Source organism: Myotis yumanensis, unplaced genomic scaffold (assembly GCF_028538775.1).
Source record: "Myotis yumanensis isolate MYYU_CA2020_CCGP unplaced genomic scaffold, mMyoYum1.0.hap1 SCAF_4, whole genome shotgun sequence".
Classification (NCBI taxonomy): domain Eukaryota; kingdom Metazoa; phylum Chordata; class Mammalia; order Chiroptera; family Vespertilionidae; genus Myotis; species Myotis yumanensis.
The window spans coordinates 109,906,816-109,930,917 of NW_027223755.1; the positions used below are offsets into that span (position 1 = coordinate 109,906,816).

At 42.8% G+C, this 24,102-nt stretch overlaps 1 protein-coding gene and 1 pseudogene across 1 annotated transcript; one reads left to right on the top strand and one right to left on the bottom strand.

Annotated features, from left to right (window-relative positions):
- Positions 1-349: 349 nt before the first annotated feature.
- Positions 350-24,054, bottom strand: DCTN5 (dynactin subunit 5). Its single transcript, XM_070413670.1, has 6 exons — positions 23,921-24,054; positions 22,853-22,921; positions 14,866-14,984; positions 9,522-9,633; positions 5,650-5,752; positions 350-1,930 (listed from the first exon to the last, which is right to left on the bottom strand). Exons 1-6 carry the CDS (start codon positions 23,966-23,968, stop codon positions 1,833-1,835), a joined length of 549 nt encoding a protein of 182 aa, XP_070269771.1. The 5' UTR covers positions 23,969-24,054; the 3' UTR covers positions 350-1,832.
- On the top strand, positions 15,506-16,641 carry LOC139008408 (protein mago nashi homolog pseudogene; annotated as a pseudogene).
- Positions 24,055-24,102: the final 48 nt, after the last annotated feature.

Genomic DNA, 24,102 nt, shown 5'->3' on the forward strand with positions numbered 1-24,102 from the left:
TTTGTGGCACAAAAGGAGAAGGGAGCTGGAGGAGAGGCCAGGGTATGATGAAAAAACATGCAATTATCACAGGCGGCTGGTACAGACAGGCGGCACAGCAGGTGTGCTCCAAGGGCAAGCTTGTCCCCTCTGAAGAGCCTGGGCTCTAGAGCCAGACAGACAGTGCTGTGGCTCCTGGGCCAGCCACTCCTTGTATTGGACCAAGTTACCTAATAGTCTCATCTGTAAAGTGAGAGGAACATCCACTTTACAGGTCGGTGTGAACAGCAAGGCTCCCAGCAGAAAGCAAAGTGCTCGAAGAATAGAGGTAGCCATTGTTGGAGGGCAAGAGTGATCACCTTCAAATGAGTTGTTTGGTTGTCAATCTTTTAATGTACAAACATAAAAAAAAAGACAAAGCAGAAAGCAGTTTACATTGAATGAGTAGAGACAATTACATACAGCTACCAACCCCACAGCTGGATATTGAATCACTACAGCGCCTGCTAGATCTTAACTCCAAGGCTGAACTGTTCCACCCTCCTCACAGGAAAATCAGAGCACTAAGCAAGGCCAACATTCCCAGACCTTCACTTCTAAACCAAGAGGTCAGAGCAGATCTAGGGAGGGTTGCACTATTATTACCCAGGAGACAATAAGAATGGCACTGGCGACTTCCCTGACTGCTCGGGACTCTGTCACAGAGTGACTTTAAGAGGCCCCCGTGTATGCAGGTATTTTGGTCTGAATTGTAAGGTTTACAGCAAATACAGGGTGGGTCAAATGGTTCCAGGCCAGGGAACAATTGTCACAAATGTCATGTCTTTAGTGAAATAAGGCATATACTGCTGCCCCCAAATACCCTGAGGCAAGGATGGCTGCCTGACGAGTCCATCCAGATGAGACTCAAACCTGGGACTTTGCAAAAATCAAATCTGGGTGCTGAGGGTCCTCCTAGTGAAAGCCAATGGCCCTACAACAGAATGCTAGAAAGTCTTTTCTTAGTCACCCTTGGTTAAAATGACAGTTCAGGCCCTAGCCGGTTTTGCTCAGTGGGTAGAGCATCGGCCTGCGGACTGAAGGGTCCCGGGTTCGATTTCAGTCACATGCCCAGTTGCAGGCTCGATCCCCAGTGGGGGGCGTGCAGGAGGCAACTGATCAATGATTATCTCTCATCATTGATGTTTCTATCTTTCCCTCCCTCTCCCTTCCTATCTGAAATCAATAAAAAAAATTTTTTTTCAAAAATGACAGTTCAGGTCATTTGGGAAAGCAGAGAAATATTAACCACCCCTCCTTTCATGTTTCAGTAGCCAATAGGAATCAGGGCCCTGAAAAGCCACAAACACTTTTTCTTCACAATTATGAGCAATTGCAGCAACTGGCCAAATGTGTTAGTGATAGGAAAGCTGAGAGCGACCCATGTGAGTGGGTCTCACAGCGGGGAATTCATGGCCACAGCAGCACACTGGCTTCATGGCTGCCATGCTGGACAGAGTGCCTGCTCTGCAGCCTGTCTCAGCAGTACCCAGCCATCCAAAGGACCAAGAGTGGAAGTGCTATGAACAGTTGAGTCTGTGTCCCACAGATAATGGTATGAAGTGACTGTTAATAGGTACGGTTTAAGCAGAGCTTTTGGAGACAACTCCTCCAGATGGTCTATTATTAAAGTCTTAAGAGCTCAGAGCTGAGGATGATTGAGAAATTCAGAACAATTAAACAAAAAACCCAACAACAAAAAAGGATGGGTAGAAGGTGTCAAAGACATAAGAGCTCTTTGTAGATGCTGAATGGCTCACTTTGTCCCCAAGTTCATCTTAGAGCTCAAGCGAATTCAACACGAGACAGACACATTAGACCTGAGTCAAGGGCAAAAACTTCTGGTAGTAGCTCTTGGTGACGTCAATCATCAGCTCCTGGGTACATTCTGGAAGCTCCCCCGAGAAGAGTCCTGGGGAAAGAAAGACCTGGTCACCATGGGGAGCCAGGAAGGCCTGCAGCTCTGAGTCCCGTTTAAACCCCTAGGGAGCCTTTTCTTTAGTCGAAATACTAGGTTTTCCATCTTTGGTGCTAACAGAATACTTCCACTGACCACTTTCTAGATGATAAGAATGTTTACGTGTGAGGAAATAAATAATACTGCTCTCAAAATGGAGAAATCTATTCCAAGTAAAAGAGCTTAGCACATCATTGCATGATCTGAAGTTAAGGCAACTGTGACTACATCAGAGGTTGATCCAGACAAGGACTGGTCCATCCCTTGGATTCTGGTGTGACACCTCCTGGGCAAGTCAGGGTGAGCATTCTTAAGGTAAGAAATGAATCCAACACGCACCAGACAAAATATGGGTCAGAGTAGGACAGAAATGTGCTATATGTAGGGATATAAAAGATGGGCCTCAGACTGAAGAATATCCAGGAAAGAGGCACTCTCCTGCACTATGGGTGGAAGTGTAAACTCATATGGCCATTTTGAGGCGTAATTTAGGAATAGCTAGCAAAACTTTTAGAAGTTCATACCCTGTGATCTGACAATCCAACTTCAAGTATTTATCCCACAGATAATCTTGCCCAATTGCACAACATATATAAATGCATCAATGCAGCAGTTTCTAATCATGAAAACCCAGGTACTGTACAACTTCTAATGACACCTTATACAGGGCACAGACTAATTATGCTGTGGTACATTTATGTATTCAAAGTGTGGCTCAGTTGGTTGGGAGTCGTCCTATGCACTGAAAGGTTGCTGGTTCAATTTCCAGTCAGGGCACATGCCTAGGTTGTGGGCTCCATCCCTGGTGGGGGACAGGCGGGAGGCAGCCTATCGATGTTTCCCTCTCTCCCTCTCCCGCTAAAAGTCAATTAAAAAAAAAAAGGAATGAGGTGAATCTCTACATACTGACAAGAAAAAATGTCCAAGATGTACTAAGAAAGCAACTTTCCACACAGAATAGAGTATGATTCTGTTTATATATGCATAAACAGTTTCATATATTCATATTATATACTCATATACCTACACACTCATATACATACACATATGCATATATATATACATATATATGTGCATATATATATGTGTGTGTGTGTATATATATATATATATATACTTTTTTTTTTTTTAAGTGCATTGCTAGGAAAACCTCTTAATCTCTTTTAACTTATTAAAGGTCCTTAGAACCAACCTATGGCTGACAGCAGAAGTCAGGGAAGCACTGCTAAATACTTCAAATCCAAAGAAACACTGTGTTTGGAGCTTCTTTTTTTTTTTTTTTTTTTTTTTAATATATTTTATTGATTTTTAGAGAGGAAGGGAGAGGGAGAGAGAGATAGAAACATCAATGATGAAAGAGAATCATTGATTGGCTGCCTCCTGCCCGCCCCCCACTGGGGACCGAGCCCGCAACCCAGGCATGTGCCCTTGGCCGGAATCGAACCTGGGACCCTTCAGTCCACAGGCTGACGCTTTATCCATTGAGCCAAACCAGCTAGGGCTGTTTGGAGCTTCTGATGAAGGATCCAAGCTGCCTAGGACCTTAGAGGTCATGTATAAATGAGGAAGCTGAGGCCTAGAGAGGGTGGGTGTTCCAGGTGTGAGAGCTGGTTAGTGAGGAAGCCTTGATGTGCACTTAGAGCCCTATTTAGAGTTTAGTACTTTCTGCATTGTGATAAGATACTTCCCATGTTCGTTTTATGTAGTTTCACAACAAATGCTAACCATCTAAATGCTCGGGTGGCAATCTCCATCTTTAATAAGAGGCAGAGGGTTTCAGGAAAACTGGCACTTGTGTTCGTAACCAGCTATGATGGCTATTACACTTGACCTTAGCCAAAAGGCCGAGCAGCAATAAGATGGGCTATTACTTCAATTATTTGCATAATCTGCCTGGCCTGGGGGCCTCTGAGTTTTTGGTTCCTGACCCAGACTCTTTCTGTATGATTTGCCTCTCAATTTGTTCCATGACTCACGTTTCATGGTGTGGAGCCCTCCTTGACTTCTGCCATCAGCCCTAAGTTGGTTTAAGGACCTTCAATAAGTTAAAAGACATTAGGAGATTTCTCTAGCAATGTACTTCCTTTTTTTTCTTTTTAAGAGAGAGGAAGGGAGGGAGACAGGATGAGAGAGGAGAGGGGAGGGGAGAGGAGGGGAGGAGAGGAGAGAAAATAAAACATCAATGTGAGAAAGAAACACTTATCAGTTGCCTCCTGTACACGCCCAGAATGGAGACTGAATCCACAACCTAGGTATGTGTCCTGACTGGGAATCTAACCCACTACCTTTTGGTGTATGGGACAACACTCCAACTAACTGAGCCACCCGGCCAGGACACAATGCACTTCTCACCTCAGATGAGATGTTTATCTGACAATCTGACCTAGCACTGGCTGAGATCAATGAGACTTTTTCTCAGTGGAACCCTATATGGGGAGAATTACTAAAGATGTCTCTTCTTCCTCTGCAAAAGCAGAGACGCATGAAATAACAGAATGGCCAATTTCCACCCCAAAGAATCTGGGTGGACGATGTTGTCCATTTTTGAAACTCATACTCAGTTATCTGAGTAATGAGACTGTTTAAACTGGAAAAACAATTAAGCCACCCAGAAGCGGATATCCATCTACGAATTTGTGATGTGCCTGTGTATACGTCATAGAATTTCAATCATGTAAACATGCATAAGACGTAACTGTTGCCCTGGCCGGTTTGGCTCAGTGGATAGAGTGTCAGCCTGCAGACTGAAGGGTCCCAGGTTCGATTCCATCAAGGGCACATGTCTGGATTGTGGGCTCAATCCCCAGTGCGGGGCATGCAGGAGGCAGCCGATCAATGATTCTCTCTCATCACTGATGTTTCTATCTTTCCCTCTTCCTTCCTCTCTGAAATCAATTTTTTTAATATATATATGAAATGATGGAAATATGAGGTTCCATTTTCCTTTGATTTCAGTGTTTTCCAACCTTTCTAGGACAAGCATGTATTACTTGTTTCCTCACATGCTGTGTAATCAGGAACTCTTAGCTCAAGAGGGGTTTTACCTATGAGCATTCTGTCAGCCAAGGTTGAGAGGGGATACAGTTACTTCTCTCAGCTGTCTAGAGTTGTCACTGGTATTAGACCATGCTGTATGTTCACTTTTCAATTTGGACATTCCTGGGCAGGGCAGGAAGTATAAGTTCAAATCACCAACCAATGGCACATCAGGCCGTAGTTAGAATTCTCTGGAGACTTCCTTTTCCCATGTAGCCGTCCAGGCCAAGAGAGACATGCCTCTCCCTGCTCCTCCTGTGCTGGTGGCAGACTTGCTCTACATCAACTTTTGTTGAGGGAAACCCTCCAAGAGGCCCTCTGCCATGTGTGGATGCAAGGCTCTCTCTCTGCCCCACACAGATGCACACCCTCAGCCACTCCTTTCTGAAGACAGCGTCGACTGAAGCATGCTCCCAGTGTCCACTCCGTTTCCTCTTTACTTCTGACCCATGAGAATGTCCTTATCCAACTATGCATTTAAAAGGATACCTGTCATATTGTAAACAGCATTCTCATGTACTTTGTAGTAGAAGAATTTTTAAGTCAGCTAGACTAACACACTGTCAGAGACAGAAATTGCCTGCATGGCTTTTGTGAAGAAAAGTCAACGAGTTTTCATAATCAGTACTGACAGTTACCTGGGCAGCCTGAGAAGACAGTGAATGGTGGGACCACCGTTTCTGGGGGTAGTACTGTGTTGTCAAGAATTTTGCAGCAGTCTTTCAACACACACCGGCGCCCCTGAAATTACAATATTATTAACAGGAAATAGATCAGGAAATAAGAATAAACATGGATGGCTATTTTATATTTTCTTCATCTGTGATATCTTACAATAGCCAGGGATAGTGACAAGAGGCTTGGCCACAATTCCCTGCTTCAGATGGTACCTGACAAGCAAGAGGAGGTAGGAATATAAGTGTGAGTGTGAGTGTGAGTTTGTGTGTGTGTGTGGGGGGGGGGGGGGGTGCACATTTCAGCTGGAGGTTATATGCTGGGAACAGTCCAGGTTATCTTAAGCATTACAGACTATATGACATTCAGTCTTCTAAGAGTTCGGTTTAATTTTTTTTTTTAATTTAGTGGACATCTGTTTTGCTTACTCAACCTCTGTTCCCCTTTCCTCTGGTAACAGAACCTGTATTTCTGTTGGGAACTACCCCTATGCCCAGCTCAGCCCATGTGCTTCCATTTCCATCCCACACTCTAAACCCCAAGCTGGCCACAGAGACTGGTCCAGAGCAGCGGTTGCCAACCTGACGGACCTCACGGACCACCAGTGGTCCATGGATCACCGGTTGGCAACTGCTGGTCTAGAGAATTGGCATTTGAGCCAAAAACCAGTCTGATGAATCTCAACATCAGGATTCTGCTGGGAGTACTGGGGGAAAAGCTCTTCTCAACGAAGTTTCCAAAGGATGGGACAGAAACAGGAGCGCTATCTTGTTTCCATGAGGAAAGACCCTGCCCGAGAGGCTCGCACAGAAAAACAGAAAAGTGAAGGAGGCTGATTCTCACTTCTTCACTCAAAGCCCTAGAGCCGCTTATGCAGGAAATTAGAATCCACTTCTACACTAATGATCGTATTAGTCCATGCACCTGTTTGAAGGTGTAGGCTGAGCCTTATGTCTGACTTTATCCACGGCCACCAATTTTCCATTGCCATCACCCACGGCATTCTGAGGGTAAGAGAGGACGTCTGGGAGAGCCATCTGTTCCATGGGTTAATGGTAAGGAGGCTCTGAAAACAGTTTAGAGGTGCGCCTCAGGCTACTTGCTATAAGTTTTGTTCTGTACCAACTTATGTTTACATCACCAGAGCCTGTAATTCACTATGTGAATTACCAAAGAATTTTACCAAAGAATATGAAAGATACTTTCATTTAGTTGTGACCAAATTTTCCCCATTATTAAATACCCAAATATACCCAAATCGGATGCATTTCCAGGAATTAACAGATAGACTGCCAAATGAATTTTTTTACCTCTAACGCACTTATATTTCTAAGGTCCCAATTTCTTAAGTGTCTACTAAGTTGCCTCTAGCTTTGTGGACAATAGTTTTGGCAATACTTGGCAACATCTTTAGCTCAGAAGCAAGTCATTACTGTAGCTATTCATCCTCCTTGCAAAGTTCTCTTCCATGACTTCCCTGATATTGGCAATTTCAAAAATTCAGCTGGTGACCAGCTCCCTCATAATTTCCAAATGACTCCAAGATGCTATCTTAGCTCCTAATAACTCAGACTAAGCACATGGAGCTCTGAATGACAGGCAAGAGAACGTGCTATGTAAGGCACGATACATTCACATACAGAGATCTGTGCACAGTGGGCCCTGACAAAGAAGAACAAGGGCCCTGGCTGGTTTGGCTCAGTGGTTTGGCCTGTGGACTAAAGGGTCCCGAGTTCGATTCTGATCAAGGGGGTATGGACTTGACCCACAGTAAGGGGCGTTCAGGAGGCAGCTGATTAATGATTCTCTCTCATCATTGATGTTTCTCTCTCTCTCACTCTCTGAAATCAATAATATATATATATATGAGAGAGAGAGAGATGTAACAAAACAAAACAAGAGGAACACGAATCTTCTGTGTACCACCAGCCTGCTTTGTCCACTGGTTGACCATTCTGCCCACTCAGAGAAATGATGTTCATTTTGATTTCAGAGCTCTCTGGGTAAAAAGATCAATTAGATATCAGCAAAATAAAAAAAAAAAAAATTGTAGGTACTTCTTAGGCATAATGAATTGGCAATAGTGGAGAAGGCTAACATCTAAAACTACTTCTTTTTCTTTCCTGGAGAATTTTCCTGAAGGGGTCAAGAAGTGCATGTTGCTAGCATTAAGCTACCTATATCTCCTGATGCAAGTTATTCAGCATCTCTGAGCCTTCGTGTCATCTGTGAAATAGGACATAAAACCAACCTGCAGGGATGCTGTCAGGATCAGAGTGGTAAATGCACAACTCACAGCACAACAGTGCCTATTAATACTGCCTGTTGGACTTTTCCCGCTGGCATCTGGGCAATTCTGATTAATACCTAAAACTTCACGTGGATGCTATAGGAAGGACCTGTGTGTCAGGAGGCACGCCAGACTCTTTTAAAAGATTCTCACATTACTTGAGAATCTGTAAAGGTTCAGCAAACGAGGACAGTACTACCACTACTGAACAATGACTGTGAAATGACAGTCAACTGATACACTGAAAAGTGACCCACGAAGCAGTGCACCTGACAACAGGACTAGACTTCCCCAGGCCTGGGACTAGCATCTGGCCATGAACCTTTCAAATGTCTGCTGCAGGGCTAAAGGACAGGCTGAAGGACTAAGCTGCTACGTTGAGGTCTTCTTGGCCACAGGACATACCAGGAAACCCAGCTGAGGCTTGGAAAACCAGCTTCTGTCAACGGGACATGGGACAGGCTGGATTTCACTATCTCCCCCCTTCCTTCCACAGCAGGCCAGGACAAAGACTTCCTGTCTCTAACACTAAGCACTCTGGAGGAGCATATCTGGCAAAACAACCACCTCCCTTGATTCTGAGTAACAAGTCAGGTTGGAATGTTCCTCGCAGCAATGTGCTTCTCCCCTGTACGGTGCCTGTGGCTCCTGGAACGTTAACTGCACAGCTGCTACGAGTTTTCTGATACTCCAGGATCAGAGTCTCATCCAGAGCAGAGAGCCAGCTCTGTATTATTAGGAGCAGCCATTTAAAAATATGAAAAAGTATTGGCTTTTCCTAGAATCTGGTCTGAAGTACAAATTTGAAGTGGAGGAAACATTTTCCCTAAACAGTTTGGCTCTGATCATTAACATTCTTATAAATCCTGCCTGAAATCAAGCTCCTCATCTGTGAAATGCCAAGAAACCCGAGTGGGACCAAACAAAAGGACACCAAGTCTCCTGGGACCAGATCCTACGGGTTCTGCTGAGCAAGGTGCTCCCATGCACCCTCAACTACCTGCAGCTCCCCTGAAGTCATGTCCTGTGGTGACTCTGAGCCTTACACATGCCAACCTCTTAACCAAAATGCCCATCCTCCTCTCGTCTATGAGCCAGTTTTACCTCACCCTTCACTCACCCCTCACCCCACCAGACAGTAAGATCCCTGAGGTAAGGCAACAGGTAGGACATATAGCAGCATGACCATTCATACCACCTGGATTCAAATCCCAGCTCTACTTAATAGCCTCATCACCCCTATAGTATCTAAGATCTTCAGTCTTACTGAAAAACAGGGATAACAGCAGCAGCTACAACACCCTTGGATGATTGTGAGAAGTAAATGAAAAAATTAAAGGAACGTCTTTAACATCACAGGGAAGAGGTTCAATAAAGATCAGCCATGATCATTAATGCCTAGGAAAAAGCTCCAAATGCAATAATAATGCCAGCGGACCAGAAGCTACTTCTGCCTTATCTGGTCACAGAAGCAGAGGCCACTGATGGGAGGGACAGGAGCCAGAGGGCAGTGAGGCTGCTTAGTCACCAAGTCACCATACTCACAATCACACAGTTCTTGCCAACATGAACGTAAGAGCCAATCTGAGCCGCGTTGACCACACAATCTTCCTCAATAAAAACATGGTCCCCAATATGTAAAGGGAAGAATGCAACCCTATAGGGAAAAAAGATGAACAAAGATCAAGGTGAGGTATTTCTGGTCAAGGCGTATAAAACTATAGATCCTAATCTCAAGTTCATCATCTTGTCTTATTAAAACTGTTCCTAGCAAGGAAGGAATCCTCAGGCTAGAGAAATTCTATAATTTCCCCAGTATTTTGTCAGAGATGGCAAATTTAAATTTCAAACTTTATACCACTATACTCTATAAATTTTCCTACTAGCTCAATATCAGAAATATTAGAGCAAGAAAACAGCAAGGCAGAAGGGGCAAGATATTCTAAGCTAAAGGCACTGGCACCAAATAAAAATGAGTGCCTGTGTGCTCATTCCTGCTTCCTTTGAAAACGCTCACAGATCTCATTTTTAATAATCCTACATAATAAAGAGCTAATATGCTAATTAGACCCAATAGCCAAACGACCTTCCGGATGAAGCTGGGGCTTCGAGGGCTGAGCCCCTTGCATGAATTTTGTGCATCGGGCCTCTAGTCTGCTCTATAATATGCCAGGGACTGACATCGCGTCTGTGGGATATAAATGCTAGCACCCAACAATCTGAAAATGGATATATTCCTTCATTTTGTTGAGTGCCTACTATATGTCAGACTCTATGCTAGGAATTGGGGATATAATGGCAAAGATAAACAATGTAAACCCTGCCCACAAGGCGCTTACAATAAAGAGAAGAAACAAAATTAAACAAGTGATTATACAGCAAGTAGTTAGTTAGTTAGTTACAACTGAGGAAATGCTACAGGGGAAAACTACCATGACATGTGAGAATATAACAAGGAATGGAGGTTTGGTAAAAGTTTAATTGAAAGTGTCATATATAAGCCCTAACCGGTTTGGCTCAGTGGATAGAGCATCTGCCTGCGGACTGAAGGGTCCCAGGTTCGATTCCGGTCAAGGGCAGGTACCTTGGTTGCGGGCACATCCCCAGTAGGGGGTGTGTAAGGGGCAGCTGATCAATGTTTCTCTCTTATCGATGTTTCTAACTCTCTATCCCTCTCCCTTCCTCTCTGTAAAAAATCAATAAAATATATTTTAAAAAAAAGAAAGTGTCATATATAAGCCAGGACTTGGACGGGAGTAGGTGTCAGTAGGCTTTCTGAGGGCTCTAACCTTGCTCTCATTCTCCAGGTCTCCTACAGTGTCACGGACAGTGGTTCTGTGGTCATATTTACAAGTAATTTCAGTACCTTAGGATGGAAAATATTTGGACTGGAATGAACATAAAGTAGGTGGATGCTCATTGGCTCTTTCCAGCCCTGGGTTCTATTCTGTCAGGAGTATTTTGTCAGAGATGGCAACTATATGTATATATATTTAGAAAGTGATGGCAAATTTAAATACTCTTTAAATTTTCCTGAATTCACATTTTTAGTCTGTACACCTTGTGTGGCAATGAAGTCCCTGATCCCATCATAGTCTACAGCAGTACCATTAATTCTTTAATCTTAAGTTAAAAATTCCAAACTGTATTCCATTATCAGGTTCTGGGACATGCATATGCGCGGGACAAAATCCCTATCACCTCCTGTTCAGGTATTGTTGCTATTTATACTTTCATATTTCTATATTTCTCACGTGGACCATTCTTATTTACACATCTCTCCACTCACCAACAAACCCTACAATATGCCACACTCTGTGCGAGGAGTTGGGATGACAATGGCAAGGATAAGCAATGCAATGTTTGTTCTCATTGTGATTTTGTGTAGTGGCCGATACTCTGCTAGAGGTGTTGAGCCCGGAGCAAACTTCGTCGTTCTCTATATGCATCTCCACTCTAGGCATGGGGGGCGCAGACACAGCTAGCCGTACTGGGTAGCAGTATACCAGGCGGGGCTCCACCTCTGGAGCCTCCACCTCCTCTGGGATGTTGTTTTCCTTGAGGATGGCAAGGTGCTTCTCTCAGATCTGTTTGACATAATCCAGGGAGATGTGGTAGATCTTACTGCAGATGCCTTCCACGGAGTCCGTGGCCGCGGCTGAGACATGGGGGCCACACTGTTTGTGCAGATGTTCCAGGTGATCCATGTAGTCCTCCTTGGAGGCTGAGTGGTCCTTCCGCAGCCAGCTGAAGGTGTCCTCCAGGTTCCACTTGACCACCTTCCTGCTGACAGGGGATGCACTCCTGGACTCGATGAGACGCCTGGCCACCTCTGCGTATTTAAAAAGCAGGCGCTTGGCTTCCTCCCGGAACTTGATTCGGGATAACCTGATGGGAATGTCATTCATGATTTCACGAAACATGGAAGGCGACACAACTGGCTCACAGTTGCTTGGCAACATGGGGTCAGAGCCTTTGTCCACGACCTTGCGTTCCAGCATCCAGCGGTTGAAAGATTCCCGGGGGGGCTCAATGCCTTCTCGCTGCTGGCATAGCTCCCGCTAGTGCTGCCAAAGCTTCAGGAACTGGGCACCGATGGACCTGTGGGTGTCACAGGGATTTCAAGCTTGGGCTTCTTCACACCATTGCCGCTTGGCTGCTCTTCTGAGAGCTGCCGCTTTCGGGACTTGTTCTCAGCTGGAGGGGTTTCCACCAAGCTTGAGTCTTGGGGCAGTGGGGTCGCATTCAACCCCAAAGGGTCCGAAATAACGTCATGCTGGCCCAGCACAGGCATCTCCCATAAAGACTGGTTGGTGAATCTGTTAAAGTAGTAGGGCCGGTTCTCCCTCCTGCTCCAGCACTTCTCCCAGCCCGCATATCTAACCCAATAATGCTTTTAGCAGAAACTGGAGTCAACACCTCTAGCAGAGTATCGGCCACTACACAAAATCACAAAAGGGTACCTACCACAAGGTTTTCTGGTTTCCCCCAATAGCCTTCTGAGATAATGAGTGAATAATTTCTTGTGAATGTTTTTGGGTGACTCTCTACTCCAATCCCCATATATCATGGAAAGCCTGGAGCCCAACATCATTACGGGAGATGCAGGATTATCCCTGCATGATTCACTCCTAGGTATTAAAGTTAGTCTGAGTTAGCTGCTCTCTTCCCTGTTCCCACCTTACTTTGTTCAGACCCATGTGACAGGACTATCACATTACATAGTAGTGATCACATTATATAATAGAAATGTGTTTATGTAAATACTAGTGTCCCGGTGCACGGATTCATGCACATTGAAAAGAAATTAATTAGAAGAAATATTTTAATATTGCTATTCGCCCTTTCTCTATAATAGGAGTGTCAACCAAATTCATGATCGACAATGACAAATCGAAACACATGTGTGCAATTGGCACCAGTGAGAGCTTTATATGTATCATACATGCGCGAGTCAACTTAGCCATATATATATATATATAATAAACTTGCTTAATTAGACCTGCTTTCTTATGTAGCTAAACTTTTTCCAGCCCAGTGAAGCACCCCAACTTCTCTTTCAGGTAATTGTCAGCAACACAACAGCAAATATCAACCGAAGCAGATTATTATTGTAGATCACACAGGGAGAACAAATGGTAAAATATTTAACTGCAGCAGTGTTTGACTATATTCTGCACAGTGAGAAAACCTGAAGTCATTTTCAAGTTCCACCATTTCTTACTTCTTTTCAGTCGGGTCAAATTTCTAAGCTTTCTAAATCTCCATTTTCTGGCTAATGAAAAGAAAATAGGATTCCACCGAGTCTCCTAGCTACCTGCTCCAGGACTTCTGTGAGGATCAAACGAGATGAGGCATGTGAAAATGCGTCACAGACATTTGGTTAAAGTGTAAAATGTTTGCACCTGGCTATAAAGCAAGTTGTGTTCCTGGGCTGAAGAAACTGCAAAAGGAGGCTAGTCGCTAGGGAGAGGAAGCCGGGCGTTGCTACATGACGTCATTACCCGGTGCCCACAGCGACTGGGCTGGGCTGGGCTATAGGCCACATTTTGTGCCATGAGGTCTTGGCAGCGTTGGCTGCAATTTGGTGGGGTGTCGCTCCCGGGTGGTGGCAGGGCCTGTGTCCCACTTGGGGGAAGCCGAGTGTTGGTTTGTCAGCGCCAGGTCCGTGGTGCCGTGTATTTTTAAATGGCCAGTGCGCGTCATGGCAGCTTCTGCGTAGAGTGTCTGCCCTCTGGTGATCAGTGTGCATCATAGCTACCGGTCAGACGGATGGACACTTAACCTCTTATATATATAGATTTCTACCACTAGGTTTTAAGAACCTTGAGGTAGGCCCTGGCCAGGTAGCTCAGTTGGTTAGAGTATCATCCTGATACGCCAAGGTTATGGGTTCAGTCCCTAGTCAGGGCATATACAAGAATCAACCAATGAATACATAACTACATGGAACAACCAATCAATGTTTCTCTCTCTCTCTAAACACACACACACACACACACACACACACACAAAACCTTGAGGCAGGAGTGCTATTTTATCCATCTTTATATGCCCTGCTTATAACTTAGTGACTGGCATAAGGAAAGTATTCAATAAATGCTTGCTGAATTACTGGATGAAATGTAGATGTCACATGCAGGAACCAGGAGAACAAATTAGTTAAGGAGAAGAGAAACAAAGAGAATACCACCATGTAGGGAGAGTGGCCAGTTTTCCTGCCCTGTCCATGTCCTTTCTTGGACACTCCTTATTCCCACTGTGAGATCAGTGGGCCTGACTTGACCTGCTCTCAGGTCACAGCTATTAGACCAGGGGTGAACACTTAACTCATGGTGAGCCAATCAATTCCCTCTCCCATGAATTTTAAATAAGACCTTAGATCTCTAGTTGGTATCTGCTGGAAGTCTAAATGGAGAAATGATATAAATGAGGGGCTGCAGTAGCAAAGTCAGCTCCAGGAGGAAAGGGGAAAGACAACCCGAGAAAGAGGTGAGGGAAAGAAGTGCGGAGAGGACAGATCAATACAAAGTATCATTTTGGAGACAGAGATATTAGATATACAGAATACTGTCTTGATTCTGGTAAGGTGACTACTTTGGGGTTCTAGTTCCTCATAAGGCTCGGCCCCTTTTTCTACCCTTAGGTTCCATCAAATATGCCTGTGCTGTTTAATAAGAACCCCCTTTGCTTTTGCCAGATTAAGTGGATTCTGTTTCTGACAACCAACCGACCAACCATCAACTAGACTAGGACGACCACCACCAGAATTCTTACTCAGCATCTCCAACAGCATAGACCCATTCCTTGCACCACAATCAACACATGGAGAACACCACCATTAGCAGCAGCTTGCCCAAGACTGAAACAAGATAATTAAGTTACATACCCTTTGCTGAATTTCTTGAATGGTGGCCTTATGACACTCCGACTTTTCACAACACAATGACGTCCGACTCTTACATTTGCCAGATCCCCTCGGATAATACAGTCATTCATCACAATGGTCTATAAAACAAAGCACACTTAAAAATTATCAACACAGATGAAAACATAACAACAAAAAGAGCAGGTAACAAGACCCTGACTGAGAATTGTGTGATCTACTGCAAGCATGTCAAACTCATGGTGCACGCTGCTTTTAAATAACGAGTTTGGCCACAAGTTTGACATGCGTGATCTACTGAGTCTAATGTTCTACCTAAAGGTATAACTTGTAAGATTAAGACCTTGTTTGGAGCCTGATTTGAACAAACCAATTGTAAAAAAATATCTTGAAATACAGGAAAGACTAAACATGGACTGAGGATTAGATGATATCAGGGAATTACTAATTTTTTTAAAACTTGTAAGAGAATTGGCCTGATAACACTGACTGCATGGTTTGCTATTAAAGTTCCGTCTCTGTGGCCTTTTTTTGAGCCATGGACAGTGACTTTTATCTGCATTATTATATGCGTGCGTCACAAGGCTAAGTTCAGCCCAATGGGAAATTGAGATATGCCAATGACAGCAATTACAAAAATGTCATGATCAGAAAAGAGGCTTATGTACATAAAGTGTGATGGAGGAACTGAAGAGAATTGCTGAAAGTGAAATTACCAAAGAGAATGATGTTGTGGCCTCCCTCAACCGAGTGGGCTGGCAGGAGCTTGGATTCATTATTGGAGATGAACACAATTCTTTCACAGCATCAAAAATTGGTTTTGTTGCCTAGCCAGCGTGGCTCAGTGGTTAAGCATCGATCTATGAACCAGGAGGTCATGGTTTGATTCCTGGTCAGGGCACATGCCTGGGTTGCAGGTTCAATCCACCATGGGGGGCGTGCAGAAAGCAACCAATCAATGATTCTCTCCCATCATTGATGTTTCTATCCCTCTCTCCCTCTCCCTTCCTCTCCGAAATAAATTTTAAAATATATTTTAAAATATTGGTTCCCTTATTGATGTCAATCAATCCAAGGACCCAAAAGACTTAAGAGTATTTTATTATCTTGACTGGGACCTAAAGTGTTTGGTCTTCAGTCTTATTGTATTACACTTCAAGATTAGAATGAATATTGGTGTGGAAACAAGGGTGGTAAGAGTAGCAGTTTTTAATTACCATTATCAGGAAATTTTTGTGTAGATCAGGCCAATATTTTTTATAAACTATAAGTGATTGTCTTTTTTATTTAAAAAATATTTTTATTGATTTGAGAGAGGAAGGGATAGGGAGAGATAGAAACATCAATGATGCGAGGGAATCATTGATCAGCTGCCCCTGCACGCCCCCTACTGGGGATCAAGCCCACAACCTGGGCATGTGCTCTGATTGGGAATCAAACTATGATCTCCTGGTTCATAGGTCGACGCTCAACCACTGAGCCACGCCAGTTGGGCAATAAGTGATTGTCTTTAATAAATACATAACAAAATGCAATTTTTATTGTTTTATAAATATCTGAATGTGTGCAAAAAACCTCACAACTGCTTGTAGCTGAAGATGTTCTCCTGATATCACAAGCTTTCCCCAGAACAGCCTTTGACTAGGCCTCCCTGAATGAACAAACATTTATTGGGAACACCTGGAGTAGACCTAGTTTATGCACCTCCTTGGATTTACTCAGATCCACCTGCCCCCACGCCATGGCGGCTTGCTCAACAAGAGTCCTGGCGGCTCCTGACTTTGCCTTATCTGGTAGCACAACTACCTCCAACTTCATGCCCCCAGAGGGGGACTCATTGTGGTTCTGGTAGCTCTCCCAATGTCTGGACTCAGACTAAGTGCTACTCTGCAGGCTTCCCCAGAGATTGCCCAGAGGGGTTGAATAACACAACCCAGAAATTTGGGGGAACTAATGCCCCATACTTGGTAAAGAGTAGGTATTCTTGAAATGTCTGTTGAATAAATGAATGAATGGGGTAAAAAAAAGTGTATATGGCTGGGATTGCAGCTGGAAAAGTAAACAAGGCACCAGATCATGAGGGATTACATATGCTGAGCATAGAAACTTGGACTTTTTTCCTAGAGGATATAAGGAATCAATGAAGATATTAGCCGACGATTGGAACAAGTGAATGTTCATTTTAGAAATATTACTCTTGAAGAAGTCTAGAATCTGAATGGAGGAGGGAGAACTTTTCACTGTAGGGAAAATAACCCTTAGATGACTACAGTGGATGAAGGTAAAAAGAGATAATGAGCCTTATCTAAGTTAATAGCTGGGCTAAGGAAAAGCAATAAACTAGAAGTACAGGAATCTGACCAAGCCTCTAGATCCGTGGTCGGCAAACTGCGGCTCGAGAGCCACATGCGGCTCTTTGGCCCCTTGAGTGTGGCTCTTCCTAAGCCTTAGGAGTACCCTAATTAAGTTAATAACAATGTATCTACCTATATAGTTTGTTTAAAAAACTTGGCTCTCAAAAGAAATTTCAATCGTTGTAATGCTGATATTTGGCTCTGTTGACTAATGAGTTTGCCGACCACTGCTCTAGATCTAACTACCAATTTACAGGGAGGAGGGGGCAATGTAAACACAACCAGTCAAATTCAGAAAATTGAAAGTTCTACAGAAGAGTGATCCAATTTTCTCAATATAAGATAGCATGGGGAGCCCTGGCCGGTGTTGCTCCCTGGTTAGAGCGTCAGCCCCCATACCGAAGAGTCACAGGTTCAATTTCTGGTCAAGGGCACATACCTAGGTTGCAGGTTCCATCCCTAGCCCAGTTGGGGTGCATTTGGGAAGGCAACCAATTGATGTGTCTCTCTCACATCGATATTGCTCTTTTTCTTTCTCTTTCTTTCTCTCTCTCTACCTCTCCCTCTCTCTCCCTCCCTTCTGCTCTCTCTAAAAATCAATGGAAAAAAATATCCTCAGGTGAGGGGGGGAAAATGGCATGGGGAAAAGTAGGGGGTGGAAGGGGGTGGAGAAAAAGAACTGTGACAAATTAGAAACTTAAGAGACATAGTAACCAAACACAGTGTGTACTTGACCTTGTTTGGATCCTGTTTTAAAGAAACCGAATGTAAAAAGACATCTTGAGATATTAGAAAGACTGACCGTGGACTGAGGATTAGATATTAGGAAATTACTGTTTTTGAAAAAAATTATAAGAAGGATACTCTACTATTTAAAGTCTTTAAATATTAGTGATACATATTCAAAGTATTTATGGGTGAAATAATATGATGCTTTAAAATACTCCAGCTCGGCTCCCCATCCCAGTCAAAATATGTTTGGGAAATGATAATGTCAGAATATTGCTAATTGTAGAAGCTGGTGAATTTATTATATGGTCTCTCTACTTTTGTTTGTCTTAAAAGTTCCATAATAGCCCTAACCGGTTTGGCTCAGTGGATAGAGCGTCAGCCTGCGGACTGAAGGGTCCCAGGTTCGATTCTGGTCAAGGGCATGTACCTTGGTTGCGGGCACATCCCCAGTAGGGGGTGTGCAGGAGGCAGCTGATCGATATTTCTCTCTCATTGATGTTTCTAACTCTCTATCCCTCTCCCTTCCTCTCTGTAAAAAATCAATAAAATGTATAAAACAAATATAGTGTGTGTGTGTGTGTATATATATATATATATATATATATACATACACACACGTAAAAGAGTGCAACTGAAGAAGAGAAGTGATTCAAAATAGAGGCAACAGTGTGTTAAAATGAAAGGAGGTGCCTGTAAGACCCTGACAGGGAAGAAATGGTACTGAAGCAGAGTTCACTGCACTCAACAAGGGAAAAGGCAGAGGTGGAAGTTGGAGGCCCAAGGATAGCACCTGGAAACCTGTTTTGTGTCGCCCAGACAACATTTTTTATCGTTTAAATTAACTGCTATTATTTGAAAAGTGGGACATTTTGCATTTTTAAAAAGCCAGATTTCTAGTTTCTTTTGGGAAAATCAGAAGCTCTGGAAATATAAGCGTATTTTCTCACTTGAAACAATCAGCTTGGGTTTAACTAGGACATGTATTGTCCCAAGTCACCAGGCCCCACAACACTATTGTTTACACCCAGTCTTTGTGTGTGTGTGTGTTGATTTATTTCAGAGAGGAAGGGAGAGGGAGAGATAGAATCATCAATGATGAGAGAGAATCATTGAACGGCTGCCTCCTGCACACCCCCCACCAGGGATGGAGCCTGCAACTTGAGCTTGTGCCCTGACGGGAATTGAACCATGATCTCCTGGTTCATAGGTCAATGCTCAACCACTGAGCTGGCTACACCCAGTCTTTTTACTCATTTTATCCCTGTCTACTCCTGCAGGCGCTGTGACACCTGATATAAAGGCTCAGAAAAACAGAATTGTCAAAGTTCGGAAAGGGACAAGAGCTAGAAACATACATGGATTGTTCATAATAGCAAAATTGGAAACAAAATAACTAGTTATCCACCAACAAGTGAGGGGAATAAATGGAATTGTACACAGCAGTGAAAATGCACAAACCACATGAATCTTATAAACAACAGTGTCATATTAAATGTTTTCTATTGTCATTATTATAATTATACGTTAAAAAAGTCACAGAAAACCAAGTAATGCTAAACAATTTATATAGGTGTCCCAAAAAAATGTATACACATTTTAACAGCTGATTCTATTACATATTGAAAATAAAATGTATTTTAATAAATACTGCCTTTATAATTATTCAAAATGTGTATACATTTTTGGAACACCCTGTATTACTTAGGGATACATATGTTTGTGGTAAAACATTTTTTGTAAATAAAGAATTTAGCCCAGCTGGTGTGACTCAGTGGTTGAGCACTGAACTATGCATTAAGAGGTTGCTGGTTCAATTCCCTGTCAGGGTACATGCCCAAGTTACGGCTCGATCTCCGGTGGGGAGCATACAGGAGGCAGCTGATTGATGTTTCTCTCTCGTCAATGTTTCTATTTCTCTCTCTCTCTCCCTCTCCTTTCCTCTCTCTGTAAAATCATTAAAAACATATTTAAAAAATAAACAAATAAATAAAATAAAGAATTTATGTAAGACGAAGTTCAGGATAGTAATTTCCTCTTGGAAGGAGGCAGAAGAAAGGAATGGGAAAGGAAGACAAAGGTAGTACCGTATTATCTGTTACAGTTCTGCATTTGGATGGTGGGTTCCTGGTATTGATTTAATTTTTATACTTTATAACAACATATTACATATTACTCTTCTGTGTGTACCAAATAGTGCCAAATAAAACATCTTTTTAAAAAGAAACAGATGGGCCAAACAACAAAAACAATCTTGAAAAAGGACAAAGTTGGAGGACTCATACTTTCTGATTACAAAATTACTGCAAAGCCACAACAACCAAAACAGTATGGTATTGACATAGAACACACATATCAACCAATGGAGCAAAACTGAGAGTCCACAAAGAAACCATGCATCTATGGCCAACTGATTTTCTAACATGATGCCAAGACCAAAATGGCACTCAGACAACTGGATTTCCACATTCCAAAGGAATGAATTAGGACCCCCTATATCAAAAATAAATTCAAAATGCATCAATGAGCCCTAGCTCATTTTTCTCAGTGATTACAGTGTTGTCCCTTGGACTGAAAGGTCCCAGGTTCAATTCTTGTGAAGGCACGTACCTCGGTTGCAGGCTTCATCCCCGGCCCCAGTAGGAGCAAGAGAGAGGCAACCAATAGATGTGTCTCTCTCACATCAATGTCTCTCTGTCTCTCCCCCTCCCTTCCACTCTCTTTAAAAATTAATGGAAGAAATATTCTAGGGTGAGAATTAACAACAAAACAAACCCAAAAAAAAAATGCATCAACAACCTAAACACAAGTGCTAAAACCAAAAAACTATTAGAAAAAAATATAAGAGTAAATCTTGTGATCTTGGGTATGGGATTCTTAGATATGATAAGCAAAACCTTGAGCAACAAAAGAAAAAAATAGATAAATTGGACTTCATCATAATTAAAAACTTTTGTACATCAAAGAGCACCATCAAGAAAGTGAAAAGAGCCCTGGCCAGTGTGGCTCAGTTGGTTGGGCATCGTCCTGCGCACCAGGAGGTTGCTGGTTCAATTCCCATCAAGGGCACTTGCCCAGGTTGTGGGTTCAATCTCCAATAGGCAGCTGATCAATATTGCACTCTCACATCGATATTTCTCTCTCCCTTTCCCTTCCTCTCTCTCTAAAAATAAACTGCAAAAAAGGAAGTGAAAAGATAATCTCAGAATGGTAGGATTTATTTGCAATCATATATCTGATAAAGACTTAATATGCAGAATATATAAAGAACTCCTATAACCCAACAACAAAAAGACAACACAATTTTTAAATGAGCAAAGTATTGAATAGATATTTCCCAAAGAAGATACACAAATGGCCAATAAGCACATTAAAAGATTTCATCATCATTAGTTATTAGGGAAATGCAAATCAAGAACTACAATGAGATACCATTCATACCCACATCCAAATAACGAAAAATTACAAGTGTTAGTGAAGATGTGAAGAAACTGGTACTCTATTGCATTGTGGTGGAAACATGAAATGGGTCAGCCCTTTTGGAAAATAGTTACAAAGTCACAAAACTAAACACAGAATTACCACATGGCCCAGCCAGTGTGGCTCGGAGGTTGAGTGTCAACCCAAGAACCAAGAAGTCACCAGTTTTTGTTTTAAATATATTTTTATTGATTTCAGAGAGGAAGCAAGAGGGAGAGAGAGATATAAACATCAATGATGAGAGAATCATTGATCGGCTGCCTCCTGCACGCCCCCTACTGGGGATTGAGCCCGAAACCCAGGCATGTGCCCTGACTGGGAATGGAACCATGACTTCCTGGTTCATAAGTCGATGTTCAATCACTGAGCTACAGGGGCTGAGCACAGAAAATGTTTTATAATTAGCTGAAGGATTCCCAAGTGAGTCAGATGAAGTTAATGGAATTTCCTATTTCTGTGCTAACCAGTGTGTCTATAATTACTAATTATATCTATTTACTGAACTATATTTCCTTTCCATTAAATCTCAAATGGATATGATGCACTAATGGACATACAAATTTTATCTTTATTAAAAATATTTGTGATCTCTTGATTACAGTTAGACTATTTTCCCTCTGGAGGTTAGAGGTGTAACATTTCAAGGAATATTTAGTATTCCAGATGGCAGGAGACACAGACTTCAATGTTTATTAATCTCAAATATATCTTGATATTTTCTATGGTTCTTAAATGTTCTAATATTATCTTCAAGTTTATTTAAAAAAATTTTAATCCTCCCCCGAAGATATTTTTCCATTAATTTTTAGATGGAGTAGAAAACAGAGGGAAAGACAGGGCCCAGGTCAGGGAGGAATCTGTAACCAAGGTACGTGCCCTTGACCAGATCAAACCCAGGACCCTTCCACTGAGCCAAATTGGCTAGGGCTATCTTCAAGTTTATATTTATCTCTCTGCCATTTTGATTTATTCAGACTGAAGATTTTGAGCCTTTCATATTCCATTTACAAACTGGTCTCAAATTGTACTATTTTTCCAAATTCTCACATTAATTCTAAGTGTTTCAGTTAGGACTGAATCAATAATTATTATCAATTATAAACATATTAGTATTACTTTAGTTTTTGCACTAAAACATTTTGTTACATATTTATGTTTTGTGTGCAGTATTTCAATCTTGGGTAATAATTTTAGTTGTGGGTGCCATTGTATCATTTCCTGGCATAAAAGGAAAAAGGCTTTCTGTTGCCTCCTTTTATTGAACCTCTTTTGTATTTAATAAATCCAATCTGGAGAATTAAAAGAGAGAATTTTTAAATATACAGCAATAAATGGGAAATGTGGCAACATTTTATCTGCTCTGCTGATGTAATAATTTGTGAAAAGAAAGCAAAGGTATTCATCCAGGGGGTGGCTTTGCCCCTTACCTTGCCATTGAGAACGATGTTCTGACTTCCGCACAACACCGACTGGCGACTAACTTTGTTCCCAGAGGCCTGAAAGGAAACAGCAGGGAATGAGGGGGGGCAAGCTGCGTGGGTTTTGAGCTAGAGGTTTCCGTCAAAGAAGTTCATACTGGAGAGAAAGACTTGAAATAGGGAGTAGTCTACAAGGAATGAGTCCAGAATTTCAATGAAGCAAGGGTGGACTAGGAAACGAGGGACTGGAAGAACAGATGCAGAAATTCAATGTGGGAGGTTTGTCTATAGCCTAGTGCAGCGGTTCTCAGCCTGTGGGTCGAGACCCCTTTTGGGGTCGAACGACCCTTTCACAGGGGTCTCCTAAGACCATCGGAAAACACATATATAATTACATATTGTTTTTGTAATTAATCACTATGCTTTAATTATGTTCAATTTGTAACAATGAAAATACATCCTGCATATCAGATATTTACATTACGATTCATAACAGTAGCAAAATTACAGTTACGAAGTAGCAACGAAAATAATTTTAGGGTTGGGCGTCACCACAACATGAGGAACTGTACTAAAGGGTCGCGGCATTAGGAAGGTTGAGAACCACTGGCCTAGAGGCACCAGAGACGTGGATTCAAGCCCCAATTCTATCTCCCAATTTTAAAGCCAGGGTAATGACTTCACCAGTATCACAGAGTTGGGAGATTCAATGAAAAACAAAATAGTAGTAGTACCGTTGATTGAGCCACTTACACACATCATATATTGACTATAAAGAGCTTAACAGTCTTTAGCACATAGTAATCAATTATGACAGGTTCGTTTTTAAAAGCCCGAAGTCTGGAGCTGTAATTAATATTAGGATGGACGAGACCTGCCCTGCTTTCTATAAAGCATTTTGTCTCTACGAGGAAACCGGAATTCAATGAAAAAGCCTAAACTGGCCATTTACGGAATAAATAAGGCCAGACCTATACACGACACAGGGACCGGGGTGGGGCAGGGAGAAGAGGGGGCACCGGCCCCAAAGGGACCCCGGCCTCGAGAGGGACGCGCCGAAGTGCGGACACCGCGCACCGTCTCGATGTACTCGGACTTGTTGTAGAGCAGCTCGCCCAACTCCATGGCCACCAAGTCCTCCACGCAGCTCGGGCTCCAGCCAAAGCCTGTCAGCCGCTCAGTCCGCCGGGGATGCCGGGGATGCCGGAGATGCCGGAACTTCCGGCGAGCGCTGCACTTCCGCTCCCAGGCTGCCTCGG